This window comes from Punctularia strigosozonata, assembly GCF_000264995.1.
Source record: "Punctularia strigosozonata HHB-11173 SS5 unplaced genomic scaffold PUNSTscaffold_6, whole genome shotgun sequence".
NCBI lineage: Eukaryota > Fungi > Basidiomycota > Agaricomycetes > Corticiales > Punctulariaceae > Punctularia > Punctularia strigosozonata.
Window position 1 is genome coordinate 1684938 of NW_006767438.1, and position 19961 is coordinate 1704898.

General features: G+C 52.0%; 6 protein-coding genes across 6 annotated transcripts; 4 read left to right on the forward strand and 2 right to left on the reverse strand.

The window, feature by feature from the left end:
* Positions 1-782: 782 nt before the first annotated feature.
* On the forward strand, positions 783-1866 carry PUNSTDRAFT_134400 (uncharacterized protein; the record flags this gene model as incomplete). The annotated part of the gene is made up of 5 exons (XM_007383872.1): positions 783-859; positions 914-936; positions 990-1111; positions 1160-1253; positions 1310-1866. The coding sequence occupies 5 exons, from the start codon at positions 783-785 to the stop codon at positions 1864-1866; spliced, it is 873 nt and encodes a 290-aa protein (XP_007383934.1).
* Positions 1867-3856: 1990 nt separating this feature from the next.
* On the forward strand, positions 3857-6024 carry PUNSTDRAFT_134401 (uncharacterized protein; the record flags this gene model as incomplete). Its single annotated transcript, XM_007383873.1, has 12 exons — positions 3857-3997; positions 4050-4175; positions 4221-4326; positions 4382-4487; positions 4546-4625; positions 4678-4786; positions 4842-5010; positions 5068-5155; positions 5209-5318; positions 5370-5511; positions 5561-5622; positions 5674-6024. The coding sequence occupies 12 exons, from the start codon at positions 3857-3859 to the stop codon at positions 6022-6024; spliced, it is 1590 nt and encodes a 529-aa protein (XP_007383935.1).
* A 1352-nt stretch (positions 6025-7376) lies between these two features.
* PUNSTDRAFT_44636 (uncharacterized protein) lies at positions 7377-9084 on the reverse strand (the record flags this gene model as incomplete). Its single annotated transcript, XM_007383874.1, has 9 exons — positions 7377-7655; positions 7759-7812; positions 7924-8193; positions 8244-8280; positions 8373-8421; positions 8460-8491; positions 8660-8824; positions 8917-8955; positions 9029-9084. 9 exons carry the CDS (start codon positions 9082-9084, stop codon positions 7377-7379), a joined length of 981 nt encoding a protein of 326 aa, XP_007383936.1.
* Positions 9085-10709: 1625 nt separating this feature from the next.
* Positions 10710-14907, forward strand: PUNSTDRAFT_44637 (acetyl-CoA synthetase-like protein; the record flags this gene model as incomplete). The annotated part of the gene is made up of 20 exons (XM_007383875.1): positions 10710-11004; positions 11053-11159; positions 11195-11423; positions 11477-11545; positions 11603-11694; positions 11747-11851; positions 11902-11955; positions 12011-12093; positions 12139-12173; positions 12230-12330; positions 12382-12540; positions 12604-12622; positions 12672-12822; positions 13055-13255; positions 13309-13831; positions 13886-13919; positions 13975-14099; positions 14249-14343; positions 14395-14461; positions 14521-14907. The coding sequence occupies 20 exons, from the start codon at positions 10710-10712 to the stop codon at positions 14905-14907; spliced, it is 2931 nt and encodes a 976-aa protein (XP_007383937.1).
* Positions 14908-16250: 1343 nt separating this feature from the next.
* PUNSTDRAFT_126267 (iron permease) lies at positions 16251-18369 on the forward strand (the record flags this gene model as incomplete). Its single annotated transcript, XM_007383876.1, has 10 exons — positions 16251-16358; positions 16409-16640; positions 16705-16764; positions 16820-16865; positions 16911-16928; positions 16988-17158; positions 17220-17388; positions 17440-17527; positions 17568-17938; positions 18010-18369. 10 exons carry the CDS (start codon positions 16251-16253, stop codon positions 18367-18369), a joined length of 1623 nt encoding a protein of 540 aa, XP_007383938.1.
* Positions 18370-18754: 385 nt separating this feature from the next.
* On the reverse strand, positions 18755-19823 carry PUNSTDRAFT_143763 (uncharacterized protein; the record flags this gene model as incomplete). The annotated part of the gene is made up of 4 exons (XM_007383877.1): positions 18755-19044; positions 19095-19464; positions 19511-19658; positions 19764-19823. The coding sequence occupies 4 exons, from the start codon at positions 19821-19823 to the stop codon at positions 18828-18830; spliced, it is 795 nt and encodes a 264-aa protein (XP_007383939.1). The 3' UTR covers positions 18755-18827.
* Positions 19824-19961: the final 138 nt, after the last annotated feature.

Below are 19961 nucleotides of genomic sequence, written 5' to 3' on the forward strand. Positions count from 1 at the left end.
GGTTGAGAAGACGCTAGACATACCGTAGCGAGATGAGAATGCGGAAATCGCCTGAGTACGTAGATGATAAGTTATTATGATGCAGAAACTGGGGAGAGAGGGCGCGTGCACGGAATGAGTTCAGCGTCCACGTGACGACAGTATATGTTGCGACCGATTCGGCTGCCAGCAACATTATGCCCGAGTTGCTTGGCACGTCAGCGGCACATGGTCCGGGGTCTATGTTGGTGGGTCCCGCCAGATGGGGACGACGTCCCGCTAGAGCGCAGACCAATATGAGACGTCCCCGCAATACCCAACCCTGCTGGGTATGCACCTGAGGATGGGCCGCCCAAAAAGCAAGGGGGGCGGGAAATACCCGGAAAATGGGTAAATCCCCCTTCGGCAAGGCCTCAAAGGTGTATCATTTGACGGGGCAAGTTCTACCTAACAACGACGTGCCGAAGGGGTGGTTGAGGTGCATACTCGTCAATTTCATGTCATCACAATGCAAACTATATATAATGTCCTTATCTGTGGCAAAGATAATCATACTTCCAACATCGGAACATTTCCCCTTCCGACTTCGTTCGAGAAATGCGGGAAAGCAAGGAAGTTCGGAAGGACAGCCTAATTCAGGACAGGCCTTGGCAATGTGCATGAAACTGTGGGAATCTGCGGTCTGGTCCAGCGCTTCCAGCGTCCAGGTTGCTGTGCTTCAGGTGCCTCTCCTCCATTCATACCGCATGCATATTACCAGCTCCCGGAAGACTCGGTGGTTACCTCCCTCGATCTCTTGCGCCATGGATCGCCTGTCGACGCTGAACTCGTATGTCTCGTTGGTCGAGCGAAAAGTCAGCGCGAGGAGTGCTGATCCGTCGTAAGTACGGTGGTGTTATTTGTTTGCTTTCGCTCACCTCATCATGCCTACTAGCGTGATAATCCTGTTTGGATGGTGTATGTCCTCGATCTATCGGCACTTTCCCCTCTTACGAGCGGATACACCCTAGTGGACGCGCAACAGAAACATCTCTTGAAATATGTCGATGGCCTTCAGAACATTTTTCCGTCGTCCGCAGTCGTGGTTATCAAGGCAACATCCTCGTATTACTTTTCATCTCAAAGGACATTGGTAGGCTACCTCTTATGTCTCTCATGCACTCATTCAATCTGTTTGTAGGAATCCGTATTAGCACCTGCAGCCAGCATTCTACAAACACACGCAGCCAATAGGTCCAACTTCAGCGGCGTACTTATACACGTGCTATCCAACGGTACGTAATAAATAGCATGAAAGCGACTGATTTGACAGGATATCTGCACTGATCAGGCGGAGGTTTTCAATTCATGACGTTGCGCAAGATCTTGGCAAACATGAACGTCGGGAGCGAGCCTTCTGTGCGAGTACAAGTACCCACCGCACTGGTTATGGACTCGACGCCAGGACACAGCGGATTGGCATCTTCAGTTGCGTCGTGGGCACCCAAGAATCCGGTATTACGATTGCTCTCAATCCCTCCAATTTCAATGATCTACGGGATATTCTATGCGATCAACTCATTGACCGGAAATCCTCCGATTTTCGATGAACTCCGGTCGTCGCTGAACACCGTGAACCTGCTGCCCACAGTCACGGACTGTCAAGAGCCTTCAGCATCTCCACGCTTGTATATCTTCTCCGACAAAGATCACGTCGTTCCCGCGTACAGCGTTGTCAACCACATGAACGAGGCCAAAGCGCGCGGCTTACACGTGGATCACGAGAGATACGAGCGCTCGTCACACGTATCGCACCTTCGAGTTGACCCAGAACGATACTGGGCCGCAGTGAGTCGGCTCTGGTCTAAAGCGATGGAACTACACGCGTTGCCAACCGCTGTCCTGTAGATATCCTTGTATAATCGTATTCTTGGGTCTGTGTGGTTGGGATATATCTTGTGAAACCATGAAGCAGCTTGAGGACCGTATGCCACACGATATATTACATATGCAGCAATTTGTGGGCAGAAATAAGGGTATAGGTAGCAAGGTCCATCAACCCTCTCTAAAGCTGCGAGTGTTCATAGACTTTTCACAGGAAGAGACCACCGCAAAAAGTGTTGCAGACGTGTCTCGGTGCAATCCGGTCTCGTAATCTACCACCACCATCTGATGCAGGCGAGCGTCCATTCGGGCGTATGAGTATTGATAGATCCATTGCGACGACAAGCAATCCTCGCGGATACGTTGTATATAACAGCGATATCAGTTTCGTTTAACATAAACGCCTTGTGAATACATGTGTTGTGAGCATCGTGTGGACAGGTACACAAGATTTAAGTGGTGCACTCCGAACACTTGCATCGGAGACCCCCGTGAAATACATAACTCGAATAAGAAGTGGATGGTAAGATCTGTGGTACCCGGTGTAGTACGTATTTGTACTACACCGAGTACAGCACAAATGACCACCCGTACTGGATGCGGGTGTCAACCTCGTGAATGCTGTACTAGCATTACGATTGCTAGCATACGAGAGCGGGGAGTTTAAGTGGACGTCGACGCGGATCGTTTAGAATCAACGTAGGGTGAGCATGACACTCTCGTGAAGGATTTGATCGAGCGAGCAATACCTTATAGCATAGGCGACGAACATGATCCGCCCGTGAAGCACCCCAGAAAATAAGCACCGAGCTCGCCACATCAGATTCCGCTGTGATGGATGCGCCCAAAGCATGGGGGTTATGAGTGCTGGGTATAGATGACAGTAAGGGGTGTGTTCATGTGGGCTGAGAGTTACATCAAAGGTTCATCGCACACCACGGCGGAATAAACAAAAGATTTTGAAGCGGGAGCATCCTTTTTAATAATTCCTTTTGTGTGCGTGGTCCCGTGAAATGCATATGGCAGTCGAGAAGACGTGGTGAATCCGAACCTTTGTCGCGCGGGTGCAGCATGTGCACCCGGACATGTTGTAACATCTTCGTAGAGGCTCTGTGAATCACAGAAGGCCGTTTCTCCTGTGTCTCTTGTTTCAATGTATACAGCGCGGATATTTTGGGAGGACTGCATTGCAGCCAAGGAAACCTCTTCATGGGTTCGACTGCCACAATACTCACGCACGGAACGTGGGTAAGCTGGCGCCAAGCGCCGACCCCGACCCCCCGTCGGGATTAGGTTGTGCAGCGGCAGGGAAGGCTACGGATGCCACGTGGGCTTCCATAGGCGCCTGGCCTTGCCCAGGTTCGGAAAGTGTCATTTCCTTACATAAGCACATTGCGGGCGCTAATACACTCACGTAACTGGCTTAAGTCTCCCACAATCACTGTAAATCGAAGCATGGCAGCTCGGCGGTATGATCAATCAGATTCCAGCATTTACACTCACTACTTACATCAGCTTTTCCTTTAAGCGCCTGCAGTAGCGGAACGCACCTCTCGCAATTACATCGGCGTTCAAACTCTACCTGCCTCAGGGTATGGTCTCGACCGCGAATCTGACGACGATTGCTGGCGGCTTGTTAGGTTCAGGAACACGATGCAAGACCGTGCTGTCCAAATGCTGTCCCCGTGTATCTCCGTCAGCAATCCACCAGCATCCGCGCCGATGCTACCACACAATCTTCTTGGGCGACAGCTATCGGCTTCAACAACTGGGTGCAAGCAGGGAAATGCAGATATGACAACTTCTGCGCCATATGGGTTCGTGTTTGACTCGCGACTGCCTTGCGCAGTACGTTGGGAACCGGCCATGAACTGCTTTGGTTCTGACCGGAAGCGCTCTCTGTAGTCGATGCCCCTATCACATTACTTCACGCATGCTGGTGGCAGTCCCGCCTTCGACCTGACCTCAATATCTTTTGGTGCTTGGTCAACGTCCCCCAGCTCCTCTACCATTCATGTCTGGGTCACCCGAACCGTTGAACGGCTTCCAAGAGCTGCGTCGACCGGCGGCGTCCACTGTAGTGCAGCGCGATTACAGATTTTGGCTAATTTTCCTTGCGATAGCGTTCGCGACGGCCTTGACTGCGCTTGAACTCGTAAGTCTCCGACTACATTCATTACCATATCCTGACCGGACATTTTTCCCAGTCCGCCGTATCCACTGCTCTACCCACAATAGCTCATGACCTCAAGGGAACAAGTTTCCTATGCGTTGGATCATCATATGCGCTCTCCGCGACCGCATTCATCCCCTTGTGCGGAGGATTGGCCCAAGTACGCGCGTCATTCGGTAGAACCGCGTCGGCTGACTACTTGCAGATATTTGGACGTAGGATCGTGGCACTTGGATCACTGCTCATAATGGCAGTTGGCAGCGCTCTATGTGGTGCGGCCACCAGCATGAATTTCCTCATAGCTGGTCGAAGTGAGAAGAACCGACCTGTATAGTTCCTTCCGTAGGTTTCTGAATCTATTCGCAGCTGTTCAAGGAATAGGAGGAGGTGCGATCGCGTCAATAACCGCCATCATCATATCTGATCTGGTGCCATTGCAAGATCGTGGCGCGTTCAATGGGATCATTGGAATGTGAGTGATTCCTCTCTTCAATTATTTACGACAAAAAAGCTCATGTAATTGCTCTCAGCGCATGGTCACTAGCAAGCGGGATTGGGCCTATTGTTGGCGGAGAGCTTGCACAGGCAGGGCAATGGCGATGGCTTTTTTGTAAGTCGTCTTCTACGCGTTCAACAAACCATACCTCACTCGTTCTCTGTAGATCTGAACATTCCCATTTGCGGCATCGCCGCTCTTCTCATGTTTCTCTTCCTGAGAGTCCGAACTCCTCCTGGGACAGTCCGAGAGAAGCTCCGAAGGATGGACTGGTTGTGAGTGCGGCACCCTATATCTGACCTGAACTCGACGCTGATGCGCTTCACGCAGCGGAAATTTGCTTGTCATAGCAGCAACGACGTCAACGATCATCGCCTTGACCTGGAGCGGTATCAAACATGCATGGAGCTCTGCTTCGGTCCTCGTCCCCCTCATCCTCGGCCTTGTTGGACTCTTGGCATTCCTGGCGTACGAGTCAGCGATCCCGAGGGAGCCAGTGGTAAGCCTGCTAATACTGGCGCTGGTGGGTTTGGATCAATCGATTCACGCTTGTCAGGTGCCTTACTCCTTGATGAACTCGCTTACGGGCTTCAGCGGATATGTCCAAACGTTTATCGCGCCAATTTTGATGATGGGAGTTACCTGTAAGTTTGTGCCTCTGCCGTATGTATATCTTTGCTGAAAGGTCCGGATTCAGATTATATGCCAGTTTACTTTCAGGCTTGTAAGGGCGCCAGCCCCGCACAAGGTGGCTTGGATCTTCTCGCTGCGGCTCTTTCGCTAGCTCTGTGTGGGATCATCGCCGGTGTATCCGTTCGGAAGACGCAGAGGTATCGCCCGCAACTGTGGCTTTCCTAGACGTTCATGATCATCGGAGTCGGACTTCTGACGACACTCAAGGCCGACGATCCCTTAGGACGAGGAATTGGATTCCCTGTCGTCGCTGCTCCAGGGTTCGGCATATTGGCCGCGACGACATACTTCCCTGTGCTCGCTCCATGTATGTCTGGGGATTTATTGCAAGGTAATCTTCACTAATTATTACTCAGTATCAATCTCTCAAAATGCGTTGGCCCTTTCGTACTTCATGTTCCTAAGGAACTTCGCTCAAGTACGTTCCTCCACCCGTTGCTTTGCTGTTATGAGAGGTGACACATCCTAGGTATGGGGTATCACCATCGGCGGGACGGTGCTTCAGAATCAGCTCCTCAAACAACTCCCTGAGAATCTCCTGTCGCAAATTCAAGGCGGGACTGCATTGGCCTACTCCGCAATTCCCGAAATCACTAAGCTTCAGGATCCCGTGCTGAAGGAGGAAGTACGCGTAGCCTTTGCAGAGAGCCTGAAGGTCATCTGGCAGGTTATCCTCGGGATCGCTGGCATCGGACTGCTTTCCAGTTTGGTCATGAAAGCGTTGCCTCTGCATGCGTCGACCGACATCGAATGGGCATTGGAACAAGACAAGCAGGTTAGCGGTCAGGATTCGGAGCTGGCCGACCTCGGGAAGGCTTGATTATGTATCGACTTGACATTGTTCATGGGCGACCGACTCCGCAGAGGCCCGTGACCTACTAGTACCACTACTCGTAACATGTCGTGTACATCTCACATTTGCATAATCAACAAACCTCTTTTGAAACAAGCGAGGGACTACAACGACCTCGTCACCCAAAACATAAGTTGCGAATGACAAAGTATACATGGTGGAAAAACTGCTTGCAATCTTTGACCGCATCTCTGACCTCGTTGAGGACGTAGCAAAGATGACCTGTGGCCGACGACCTGCACCAAATCTGCTCAAATAACAGACATTTTCTCCCAGTTTTTGTTAAGTGTCATCCGTGACCTAGCGGGTTGAGATCGAGAGCCCATAAGCGGCGGTGCATCGGCTCGAGTTGGGACTGCCAGACCCGAACCCTTCTCAGTACGGTCCAATTATCGCAGTGTGCCTGCATGTATGTACGAATGGTTGGACGGTCATATCGATATAAAAAATCCAGGTAATGTATCGCCGTGATATGGAGGGAATATCTTGCCAGCAATCCTTTGAAGCTTTTTGGCATCTCGCAATCCATATGTCAGCAACCTGCAGAGCTAGTGAGTGTCACAGGCGTTGGCCAGGAATGGAATGAAGGATCGAAGCTGCTCCACGCAGCTTCGATCCTCCAACCCGAGGCAGAGGCTGTAGCGTGTTCATGTTCTTTAATGGCATGATGCAATGGAATCTAGGTGTATACCAGAATGGAATTTGTTCGACGAGGTCAGGATCCCACTTATCACGGCGCCTCTCAGTGACCATCTGAGGATTTCGCCTATCGCTGAGTCGAGGCCGAGTGGTACGAGGCGGTCTGTCCCCATTAAATGGGTTGTACCACATCGGAGCCTCCGGGCTCACCCTCGGATCGTGCCCAAGGACGGTCGGCCCTTGGGGGCCAACCGTCTTTCACCCAAACCCACGGGAGATGCGTGTGTAGGTGCACATATCATACACCCTTTGTATCGTACGACAAACCAAGATGTGTTGTGTGTGAAGTGCAGGAGTGCTGATCTCTTTGAAAATGGCTATGATAGGTATAGCATCGTTGATGATACTGTAAAGACGATGAACTCACTCGTCGCTCAATAAGCAGAGTTGTAACCAACTCTATTCTGCTCGTAGTGCGGTAGGGTAAGATCAAGTACTGATCCCCGCCGCCTACACTCCACTATATATAATACATCGGGTATTCTATCAGTCCGGAGGTGACTCGTCTCGAAAGGGGGCGCAGTCGCCAGCGCGACCTCCTGTCAGTGCCTGTTCCTGTCCCTGGATCAGGAGGACGCGACAAAGGTAACTCCGTTATAGATACATACATTCCGTATCATTCAGCCTAGCTTATCGACAGCCTTTGATTCGTGGTTCATGATAATGTTTTGCTCGCTGGGCACCGTCGTCGGCAGTCGGTGCTCGTATCGTCCTAGACGCAATGGCTCGTTTAGTCGATATACATTCCCGCGACCCTTCCACAAGAATTTCGGCCCGTCCACGCGCGAATGAAATGATGTCATCAAAGTGTTGGTGCCGAGGTTTTGCTGGCCCTCTTTGGTGACCCATCTGTGACACGGGTCTTCGCGTTCAATCACAACGGCTCCGATCACAAGTCGCTAGAGGCAGGAGAGCACAAAATAAAAGTCTCCGAAGCTACATTCTGAGCGGATTTACGGCATACATGTGGCGCTACGTTGTGAGCAGCAACATCAAGCTCACAACCGTGATATTGATTGATAGATGAGTCGCTCCCGGACTTGATTTTGGCGTTATCTGAAAGGTATACAGTGAGAATTCACTAGTTGTCACATTCCGTACTACTACTCAGTATCCGTAACGCATAAGCTGGATAAATGACGGTATATTACGTCTATCAAATCACACCGTGGACGCTGATTTTTGCATGCTGAAGTCTTCGGCCCCATCCAGCTCCACCTCCTGCGTTATTCTTACAGACAGTGGTTTCATCGCAAACTCGTCTAAGCGTACATCCTGTCCAGGGCATGATCCTCTTTGCAAGGTATGGCCGCTGCTGAGACCTCGCGATGATGGAGGTTGACTGAGAGTGGTCTCATAAATGTTTGTTTCGTGACTGGCACCCATTCCAACATGAACAATGATGAGACAGAATGTGAATGAAACGAGGGGTGCACTCTGTTATTGCGTTATAATCGGTTTGCATCTCTGAAAAAGAAGAGGCTTACGGCGTCCACGGTTATGTACTGTATGTTGGACTTCATACTGTAGAATATCAGTGTCAAGACGATATCCGTGCTTTCAACAGTTAGCTTGTATTATGAGGTGGAATCTGAATGAAGTGGCTGTATACATACGTGGAAATGGCAGCGCTCTCAACAAGAATTCCTGCTACATCCTTTAATACTGTCAAATATGCACAAAGGTCAGCAAATATAGCTTACCATAGCGCTTCTCTGCGTCTGGAATGCCTTGACTTTACGCGTTGTAATCCAGATTTTAGTTGCAATGAAGACTTTGGTTGACCGTGAGTAATGCTGATGTATTGGCAGTGATGATGGTGCATCCTACCGGTACAATACACGTTAATTCTGATTTGTTTCATGTCAATATAATGGACAAAAATCTAGCATTATGTGCTTACATAACCGATAGGGAGAAACCGGTGATAATCACGCGACCTCGGTTTGATTTCTCAGTTACATGGTCTCGCGAGAAAGGCACGGAACAGTACCTAGCTGCGTCTGGAACAGTACCGTGGGGGTTGGCTTGAAGGTTGCAAAGTCCATTACAATCTTCACGCAGACACCTACAATATGTGTTAGGCCTCCAGTTAATACGTACCGTGCATCTTAACATACCAGAGAACGCAATTAAGGTGAGAGTAGGAGGGATACACACCCAATGATTGGGCTTCCAAATGATTCGAAGGCGATATATCTTATGGATAGGTTAGATATAACTCCGCATGCAAGGGAATACTACTAACCAGAAATGCATCGGCAAAACCTACTTGAAAGCACCAGATTGCTGTTTTGACGACACCCTTCTTTTCCGCAATATTGGCATAGTAAGACGTGGAACCCTTGGATGAAGGCGCTCTTATAAACGCCTCGAACAAGCGAACAATGTCAAGGATCCAATGCTTATGGGGTCGGTGAGTCACAGTGAAAACTCGATGAAGAAGTATGAGTATAATACCATGGTAGCCAACACGAAGAGCACCAGGGATGCACTCAGCAAAGTAATACTTGGACGTGGTGCCGCTCCATGAGTCCTTGTTTGTCTCCGCCGCTTGTAAAGGAGCACATATTGGCAGGCCACACAGAACACATTATAATGAGTGATAACTACCGTATAATGTAGACTGAACCAGAATGCCAGCCAATTCACTTTCAGCGAGGGAAAGATTCGCCATATCACTAGTAACGTGCACCACAAGGAGTACACGCTGCGCTGGTGCAATCCTTTTAAGCGAATTGCTCCTCCTCCGTACCCAGACCTTTGCATCATATGTAGCAGCATTTTACATCATGTCAAACTCAAGGCTTCCCGAGTATATTGGTGGAATCTCACATGTTTCCCGGAGAGGAGCAAATATCATGAAGTGACACAAGGTCGGATAGCATGGCAGTCATCATGCCTGCTTGGACAGCACTATTTCTGGCCGGACAGCATTCGTTGCAGTTCAAACATCACATATGACTTCTTTTTCCACATCCCCTTATGATATGAGCGGGTGTAAGGCACCTCTAGAGACTTTGATAGCTCCCCAGTCATCTTCAGTACGCCACAGTAAAGCCGGTGGGCTCTACATGTATGAAATGCAGTTCGTGTGAACCAAATTCCATTCCACAAAACCCCAGCACTGTCATCGAGTCTCGGCTGCATCGAGCCGCGGCTGCATCTCGAACAGGCCAGGAACGTGTGAGTACTTCTAGATCAATAGATGCAGTCCTAGATAGGTACTATTATCCGATGGATGAAGGCTCAAGTGATCCTATATACGATGGGATGTTTGTCGAGTTTCACAGGTTTACGAGAGACGGACACAAACAATGCAATGGCACAAGGTCAGATAGCATGGCAGTCATCATGACTGTTTGGCAAGTACTACTTCTGGGTTTGATACTGGAGGGCATCATAGGTAACCTTTCGTTGCTGGCGAACGGCAAAAACACGACAAGCGTGATATATCCAAAGGATCAATATGGCAGCTCCCACCAATACCACGACCCCGTGAGCAAAAATGGGTGCAGAGTGCTGGCAACGGTCTGGAATTCATCGTCGTGAGGTGACCAAGATGCCCACGATGCAGGTCAAGGAGGGCGTCTTTGAGTTCATTTACACGGCGTAGGAGTTTCACCGGGCCGCTCGCCCGCTCGAGAAATGGAGTGGACAAGAATAAGCTCTGGCTAGTGAAGGTTGATGCCTGGAACTCTGATGCTGGGATATAGATAACATAGCAGTACAACTCCCAAGGCCGTAACTTCCTTTCCAAATATGCACTCGATCCATAACAGACACGATGGGTCTCATGGGAATCTAGAAGTCAATTGTAGCACGCGCGATGCAGTTTCATGTTGAGCTTTCGCGTGACGGCTTGGTCTACCTCTGCCACTTTCGTATATAAATGCGCTGGTTGTTCGTGTACCATGGGGATACCGGCGACCTGATTCCCTGTGTCAGATACGATGAACGATTTCAGAACTATCCCGTTCAGTCCCCCACCAGAAACCCAAGGACTGTCGAGCGCCACGTTTTCCGTGCCTCCTCTTGATGGATCGTTCACCATCCTCCAGTGTTACGACTGGCACGCCAGCAACTCTTCGCAGCACCCTCTCTTTGTATATGCCGAAAATGATCTCACCACGAAGACGCTTTACTGGGCTGACGTTGTTCATGCAAGCCATCGCGCCGGCCGCATTGTTAGCGATCATGTCGGTGTCAAGTCAAAGAAGCCCGTGGTCGCGATCTTGGCGGGTGCAGGTCCGTGTTCATTCAGTTGTCCTGGGCGATTGCTGATCATGGCTCCAGACATGATCACATACTTCACCTGCTGCGTGGGTATCATGCGCGCCGGATATACGTTCTTCCTGATTTCCCCGAGGAACTCGGCTCCTGCAGTACGCAAGCCGAATGTTGTGAGTCGCATGAAGGAGCTCATTCTCATCTGTAGCTTGCACATTTGCTCTCGTCTGTTCGCGCCGACCATGTTCTACTTGGATCCGAAAGCATTTTCTCTCAATTGGCGACGGCTGCGTTCTCTTCTATGTCGTCAGATTCGGTGCCCTCGACCTCGATCATTCCCATGTTCAAGGATCTCTACATGCCCACAAATCTTCACGAACCTCTACCCGATCCCAAAGTCGGCCCCAATGATCCCGTGTTCATGCTGCATTCTTCGGGTACGCCGACGTTGAATTATCACTGTGGATTACTGATAACCAAAGACGGTCAGGATCGACCGCGTTCCCAAAAGTGATTACTTGGACTCATTTCTCCATGATCAGGGTTGCTGGTATTCCTGGTGAGCTCTTCTGTGTAGGAAAGAAAAGAGTGCCCGTACACTAATCACGATGCTTAGCTCTGGGAGAGATCGATTTCGCGGGGATTAGACTCGGTTGTCACTCAGTGCCCATGTTTCATGCCTTGGGTCTCACGATCTTGTTGTGGGCGGTGAGTGATGGTCACTCCCTACTGTATCCCATGTTGCTGTAACTTGCAGTAGCCGGCTTGTGGTTTTGTTATCAGCACTTTTCCGCCGGACCGGGTGATCCAAGGCGCTATTCATACAAAATCTGAAATCGTATTTTCGGTACCGTCATTTATAGAGGTTCGTCCAACGTTGTTTTCGAGTGGATAATCAATGACGCCGCCCTCCAGGCTTGGGTTGACTCTCCGCTCTATGTGGAGTATCTTGCGGGTATCAAGGGTGTTGTGAGTAATGGATCCTGTGTCAAGAAACTTGCACTCAGGCTCCTTATTCGATCAGCTTTACGGTGGAGGGCCACTCAATAAGGCAGTGGGGGACGCCTTGACTGAGAAGGGCGTGGCAATCTACACGCTTTACGGAAGGTGTGCTTACCATATGTGTCAGATGATCTATTCTAACGAGATCAGCACGGAGACGACTGTGATGAACGTCATACTTCCCAGTAGGTTGCTTATACCCCGTCGTGTCGTGAATCATAATCTGATCTCTGCCGCTCAGGAGATAGACCTGGCTTGGACTGGCAGTACTTCCGGTTCAGCAAGCACGTCAAGCCTCACTTCGTCGAGAACGGCTTTGGCCAGGTGGAGTTGGTGCTGGTCGTACGTACTTCCCGCACAGTAGCACAATTCATGCTCACTCGAGAGCTGTAGGCAAACCCTTTGTCTGTTCCCGTGATAACGAACACGAAGGTCAATGACGTCGACGCATACGCTACAGGGGATCTGCTAGAAAGACATCCCACAAAACCTGATTTATGGAAGATATTCGGTAGGGCCGACGATCAGATCATGCACAGCACCGGGGAAAAGGTTTGTCTTCCCTCCCGGGCGTCTGTGTCTCGTGTGGTACACTTACTGCCTGCCACCGTATAGACCAACCCAGGACCGCTTGGTTGGCATATAACCTCGTTTAGTGGGCCTCGTACTTATCTCCATTTCAGAGACGATACTCAATCAAGATCCCCATGTCGCCGCGGCGGTCATGTTCGGTCGGGAACGTTTCCATGCTGGTGTCATAGTTGAGCCGGTATCGCAGGAGAGATTCGACCCCAGCAATGAGACAAAGCTTGCCGAGTTCCGAAATAAAATCTGGTAAATGGGCAACTCACCTGATTCTCGGCATGGAGCTCACGCGGCTGATTACGCATCTGCATGCAGGCCGAGCGTAGAGCGTATGAATCAGTTTGCGCCTCAACATTCGCGCATCTTCAAAGAGGCCAGTTTCGTCTAGGTTTGGCTTGTGCTCATGCTGACTGACGTTGTAGATGATTCTGGTGGCTTCCCCAAATAAACCTTTCATATACTCTGCAAAGATGACGGTCAGGCGCCATGGGGTCCTCGCAGAATACGTGGACGAAATTGACTCGGCCTACGCTGCCCTCGAAGAATCCACACAACTCGAGATCCAGGCCCCCGCCAGCTGGTCTGACAACACAGCGATGCTTTTCTTACGATCCCTCGTTAAGAATGTACTAAAGCAGGATATATCTGACGAAGAGGACCTCTTCGAGTACGGTTGCGACAGGTACGTCGACCTTGATCATACCGCCACTCTAGATCTGATCGAATACGGACCAGCCTTCAAGCGACGTGGATTAGGAACACCCTGCTTCGGGCCCTGCGTCAAACCACGGGACTTGACACGCGATGCGTATCATCTAACTTAGTTTATCAGCATCCTTCAATTCATGCTCTCAAAACGTTTGTAACAACGTTTGCTGGGGGGGCACTGTCGTCAACAGCCAATGCTAGCACCGTCCTCGATGCGATGACTCGCTTGGTTGACATGCATTCTCGCGATTTGCCTACACACACTACGGTACGACCACGCGCGGATAAGAACCATGTCGTCGTGGTGACGGGTACGACGGGAAACCTCGGAGCCGAGGTTTTATTGGCCGTCCTGGATGATCCAATCGTAAAACGGATTTATGCGTTTAACCGTAGCGGAACCGGTCACAAGTCGCTCCTCGGGAGGCAGGAATCCATAATTCAGGCACATGATCTAGAACCAAGCCTTGTGCGGTCGCCTAAAGTCACCCTGTTGACCGTGGACTGGAATCGCGCGGACTTCGGGCTGAGTTCGGAGATCCTGACGGAGGTGCGTGAATTCCTCAGGCTTCCGTGACCGCGGCTGACGTTGCGCATGTCGCAGATCCGCGACTCCGTGACCCACGTCATTCATAACGGTGAGCCAATAGTCGTCTGTCTCTGTGCGACTCGCTGACCGCGGTAATGATCCAGCATGGAACGTGCATTTTGGGGCGGCCTTGTCGTTTTTTGAGGCGAATGTCCGTGGCTTGCGCAACCTCATAGATTTGTCGCTTTCCTGCGGTGCACAATTATGCTTTGTCAGCTCCATCGGGGTGGTCAGTGGTACGTGTATGACGCACAAGGTTGGGCATTGCGTTAACCTTAGCATCTAGGGGAAGGAGTCGCAGAGCCAATCCAAGAGACGTATGTCGACGCGTCAGTGGCCTTGAGTAATGGCTATACGCAATCCAAATGGGTTGGATAGCGCCTTCTCCAGATTGCCTCAAAGAAAAGCGGTTTGAGTGCTGTAACGATCCGCGTTGGACAGCTGTCGGGGGCAAAAAACGGCGCCTGGAAGACGTACGCCATTCGTTATTGCTCACTTGCTATGCTTCTTACACATCCCCTTAGCACCGAGTGGCTTCCTGCGCTTGTGAAGTCGTGTCAACAGCTGGGCTGCATGCCATCCATGCAACAAGTAAGGTTCTATTCCATGCCATATAACGTTGCTTTGACGTGTCTGCCGTTTCGTTATAGAACCTTGCCTGGTTGCCTGTCGATATCGCAGCCCGTTGCATAGCGTCTATGCGCAAGGCTTCTCCCGGTGTTGTTCATCTCGTACATCCCCGTCCGGTCCCCGCTTCGTCCGTGTTTCGGGCCATCGCGAACTCTCTTAATCTCGACACCGTGCCATACGATGCGTGGCTCAGCAGACTAGAAGGCGCTACGGATCCTTCGACCACTCCTGCCCTCATGCTGTTGGATTTTTTCAAAGAGGAGTGGAAGGAACCGAGGCTCTCGATGGAGCGTGCTTACGAACAATGCGACTTCCTGTCGGATACAACGCAGATCCGTGATCTGGGGCCGGAGGAAGCGGTGAAGTGGATCGCCTTTTGGAAGCGCGTTGGTTTTCTTGCCGCTTAGGCGAAGTCGGCGCGAATGGCACTCAGTGACTTGTATGATATCACGCAGAGGTGTATACAATCAGTGGATCAGATGTCTATTAATTGCGCACAATCGTGAACGGGTGGCCATCGGCGCATCACAGAACAGCTGGAGGAGAGGCACACCACGGTGTGCATCGAGACCTGCGACACGGAGCCTTATCCGGCAACTCCAAGGATATTTGGACGGCGCGTGGACAGCAAGTGATATCTGATCGTAAGGCAGAATCGAGATTGAGACCATAGAGCTAGGATCTTTCGGAGAAAGACCTGCTCATCAGGAGAGTGCACCGAGCAGGAGTCGGCGGACTTGATTGATCTTGAGGCGAGTTTGTTGAATCAACGGTGGCGGGATGTGGTGTAGAAGGAAAACTGTGAAAACCGTGGATTCTGGATAGACAGCATCAGCGAGGTCGTCGCTTTGTGATAGCCGGCATGAACGAACGCAATGAGCAAGGAGCACAATGAGGGTGCGAACGTGGTCGCTCAAGTGCAGGTTTCAGAACGGAACAAGCTCACCAAAGACCAGAGTCGACAAACATCTCAGCCAGATATTGTGAGCGCATGCTGAGCCTCTCGACAATCTGCAGACAATCAGGGCATGTTTCCCGCAGCGGGAAACATGACCTGGTGAATCCCGCGCCTGACGACGACCCTCTGGGCGATCAATCTGACATTCGCGCTCGACAAAAGCGAGTTCAGGTAGTGTTTTCAGGGGAATAGAGAAGATCGGACTGGACTCGAAGGTAATCAATAGAAAGGGACGTCGATGTGACGCATGCAACACGGGCGGAGGTAGGTTCGCGCTTGCAGTCCGCAGAACGGTTTGAAAGTGGACATGAATAGGTGGATATGAATAGGTGTGGGCATTGGCGCACGTTCGGAGATTATTGCTATCGGCATCTGAACACTGCCCGCAAAGGTCCCACGCTTCCCTCTCACTCTCACTCTTGCCTTTCTGGTCTCCTTGTCAAAATGCAGGCTCTTCCGAGCGCCCCGAGAAGCAGAACGACTTCGCGACCGAACGCGCATGAACGGAAGCGGAAAGTAATACTGAAAACTGCCGCAACTGCCAAAATCCTCCTAAGCTGGCGGGCCCCTGCATTCGGAAATGAGAGACCCAGGACACCTGCGTTCCTCTTCCGTGCATCGCCGGTGCGCTCGTGCTTTACACGCACTTCTGGTTGAAGTGCCACAACGACACCAGGTTCTCGGGGAGTTGGAGCCCGACCGTTGAGCACCTTGCCCGACCTTCCCCAGCTACTTTTCTCTGCTCTACCCCCGTCGATCGCTTTCGTCTCGTTATCTCTCCGAGGGTCCACAATGTCTGGCAACCACCGCGACCCTGGCAATGGGTCCACCAGAGGACTTGACTTCTGGCTCGCCTTCATCGCGTGCATGGTCGTTGACCTGCTATCCGCCCTGGACCTTGTAAGTCTCGCTTCAGGTCGACATACAAAGCTCACGCGGATGCCGCCTAGACCGCCGTCTCCACGACTCTTCCTACCATCGTCAGTCACCTGCACGGCCAAGACTTCATCTGGGTAGCAAGCGCGTACACAATCGCATCCACCGCCGTTCTGCCCCTTTGCGGCGGCGTGGCCTCGATATTCGGTCGAAAGCCGGCTCTGCTCTGTTTCGTCGCATTCTTCTCGGCCGGGTCCGCCATCTGTGGAGCAGCACAGAATATGCCGATGCTGATCGCCGGCAGAGGTTCGTTCGGTCTTGCCATGCATCCCAAAAAGCTCGCTAGCTTGTCTGAATTGTTTGACTCCAGCCATCCAAGGTTTTGGAGGCGGTGGCTGTCTCGCTACCACGGAAATCATCTACGCCGATAGTAAGCCCGGTCCGTTCACTGCGCCGGAGTCGACTCACTTCCTCGCCCGTGCTAGTGATCCCGCTGCCCGAGCGAGGCAAGTTTCAAGGCATCCAAGCTTGGTGAGTCGCACAACTACTCGTTTACCAATGCTAAGACCCCAGCAGTGTCTGGGCCTTTGCGTGGTGAGTGCGCTTACGAGAATGACTCGACGTCGACGCTCACCATTGGAGGCCATATTCAGCGCCATCGCACCTCCCATCGGAGGCGTTCTCGCAAGTTCGGGCGCGTGGAGATTTCTGTTCTTCCTCAACCTTCCTCTGTGCGGAATCGCGACGGTGCTCATCATCCTTTTCCTTCGGGTACGCGCCCCGAAGTCTGCTTTCATGTCGAAGATCGGCCGACTGGATTGGATGTGAGCGGTCGATCATCAAGCCATCATTATTATTCGCGCTCCTGACGGGCCTCTGACTCAGCGGTAATGCGATCATCATTTCGAGTACGACCTCTTTGTCTATCGGTCTCGCGTGGGGTGGCGTTCAATTTTCTTGGTCGTCGTGGCACGTCCTACTACCGATTTGCCTCGGCGTGATCGGTATCGTCGCGTTCTTCTTCGTCGAAGCCTTATGGGTAGTGGAGCCCACGGTATGTATTCTCTTCTCCTGCCCTTGCTTCATGCCACTCACGTTGCCCTAGGTTCCGTTTGAGATACTACATAATCGTACGACCATCAGCGGCTACCTGGGCACCTTCTTTCACGGTATCGTCTCGATGGCGGTCATATGTGAGTGCGGAATCGTATATCGTCGCGCGTGCGCTGACAGTCGCAGTCTATCTCCCGGTGTATTTTCAGGCGTCCAAGGGAGCTTCTGCGGTGCACTCAGGGGTACTTTTCTTCGGTTCCTCTTTCTCTATACCCCTGCTAGCCATAGGATGCGGGATATCCGTTCAGATCGTCAACCGTTACCGACCCCAAAACTACGTTGGATGGACTCTCATTCTCATCGGTCTCGGACTGCTGTCGACGCTGGACGCCTCAAGCACCGCAGCCCAGTACACGGTTTACCAGGTCATCGCTGGGCTTGGTCTCGGAATCGTATGGATCAGCACGCAGTTTCCGATCTTAGCCCCGCTTGAATTTTCCAATAACGCTCACGCTTTGGCATTCTTCACTTTCGTGCGATGCTTTGCTCAGGTTCGTGCCACAACAACGCTATTGGCCCTGGACCTTAAACTAACGTCCGCGCTGATATTGCTTGCCTTTAGAGCTTGGGAACCGTCATAGGGGGTGCGATCTTGCAGAACCGTGTTCGAAGCATCCTCCCCAGCTCGCTCGTGGAATCTTTACCCGCACACGTCGAAGTCAGCTACGCGCTCATCCCGCTCATCCGTAAACTGCCCCCACCTCTCAAAGGCAAAGTCCAGGAGGCCTTTGCCCGGAGCATCGACCTGATCTGGCGCGTGATGATCGGCATATCCGGAGCCGGTTTGCTCAGCTGTCTCCTGATGTCGGAGGTCGAGATGCGCCAGGAGCTGGACGATGCTTGGGGACTCGAAGAACGAAGACTGGAGTCGTCGGACTCCAGGAAGTCCTCCGATCCTGCCGTAGAGGCGCCCGCCTTGTAGGCCCGCGTGGGTATGGTCGGGCATGCGTCATCGAGTAGAGTGTAGCGTAGTCGAACTCGGGGATGAATAGATAATATGGTTTCCACCAACGGTGCCCTACCAGAATGAGCTTGAGATCGAGCGACATGTAACACAATGCTAAGGTAGGCAGCACGAGTAACGAGTGCTCCATTTCCTCAAGCTCGCGCTGAGCGATACGCCCTCTACAGCGTGACCCTCTTAGTGGCCCCTCAATCGAATGCATGGGCATTTCGAGTTTCCTAAGACCGCCGACTTGATTTGAAGCTTCGAGCACGAGCCATCCCTCTACAGCGGTGAATGGTCGTAGCCACGGCCGCAGCCACGGTTTGCAGGATACAATTGCTCGTCGCATGCAGTACTCGGGGGAACCATATACGCAAACAGAAGGGCCGGGCGGAGTCGCCTCGATACAGTGACAATAGACAGGGCAAAAACGATTACGCGGTACGGTAGGAAGACGGCGGACGATTGGGCATGCCGGCATGGGAGTGACCGTATGAGAAACGGAAAGAAGCGTATGAGCACAAGGGTCGCACCTTGTCGTAAATCTTCTCCACGGAAGTCATCTGGAGAAGGGGTTCCGACGCCGATGGCCAAGTCTGAGGCTGTCCCCCGCGCACCTTAGCGACGAATGCCTCGAGTTGGTAACGATACCTGCGAGATGTGGCGTGAGTAGCGCACACGAAGGCCGGAGTACCACACACGTCGTCCACCAGTCCTCTCCCAAAGACTCAAACTTGTACACCTTCTCCGTCTTCATCGGTCCAGAGGTAGGTCGGATCGTGATGGTATGCCAGAGGTGAGGGATCGGGAAATTGTTCAACTCGATCTTGCCTCCTTCGAGCTCGATGAAGGCCGTGGTCTTGAAGAATCGGGGGAAAACGCCGAAGGGTCCGCGTCCCGGCATGCTGAAGTCCACGTAGGTCTCGGCGCTCACGTCCCCGGACATGCGGTAGACAGCATGCATGCTCCGATCGATTCGTTTCGCGTCCAAGGGATGACCGACAGCCGAGGCGGAGAGGATCTCCTCCGGTTCGGACGAGGAGAAATATCGAACAGCGGAGAGCGCGTACACTGGCAAATATCGTCGACCTGGTGAGGCTATGTAGACAGCGTTTACCTCCCATGTCCATCGTCGCGCCTCCACCCAGATCAAACTTGTAGCGAACATCGTCCTTGAGGAAGAAGGAGCCGCTGAGCACGGATGGAACCGCGAACTCGGCTTTGACGCTCTTCACGGCCCCGAACTCTTTGCTTTCGACGATTTCCTAGACATCCAGATTCCAGAGTGAGAGCATCACACGACTCTCGCGGGCTCAGCGCTCAGTGACGGGGTGAACGGTGCAAGACGCCGCGCGGAGTTGCGGACGCACCGGAGCGGAGGTCACGTGCGGCGGTGCTGATTCTTGGGCGGCGGCTGCTCGCCGCCACATCCTAGGGGCGGCAAGGAGGTCCGGCCTCCCCTCGTTTCTTTCGTATTGAACTCCGATTTCGTGAATATCCGCAATGCCTCCATGCCTCGAACGACCCCCACTTTTCGTCAAACGACTGTCGGCCTTGCGCAAGGAGGA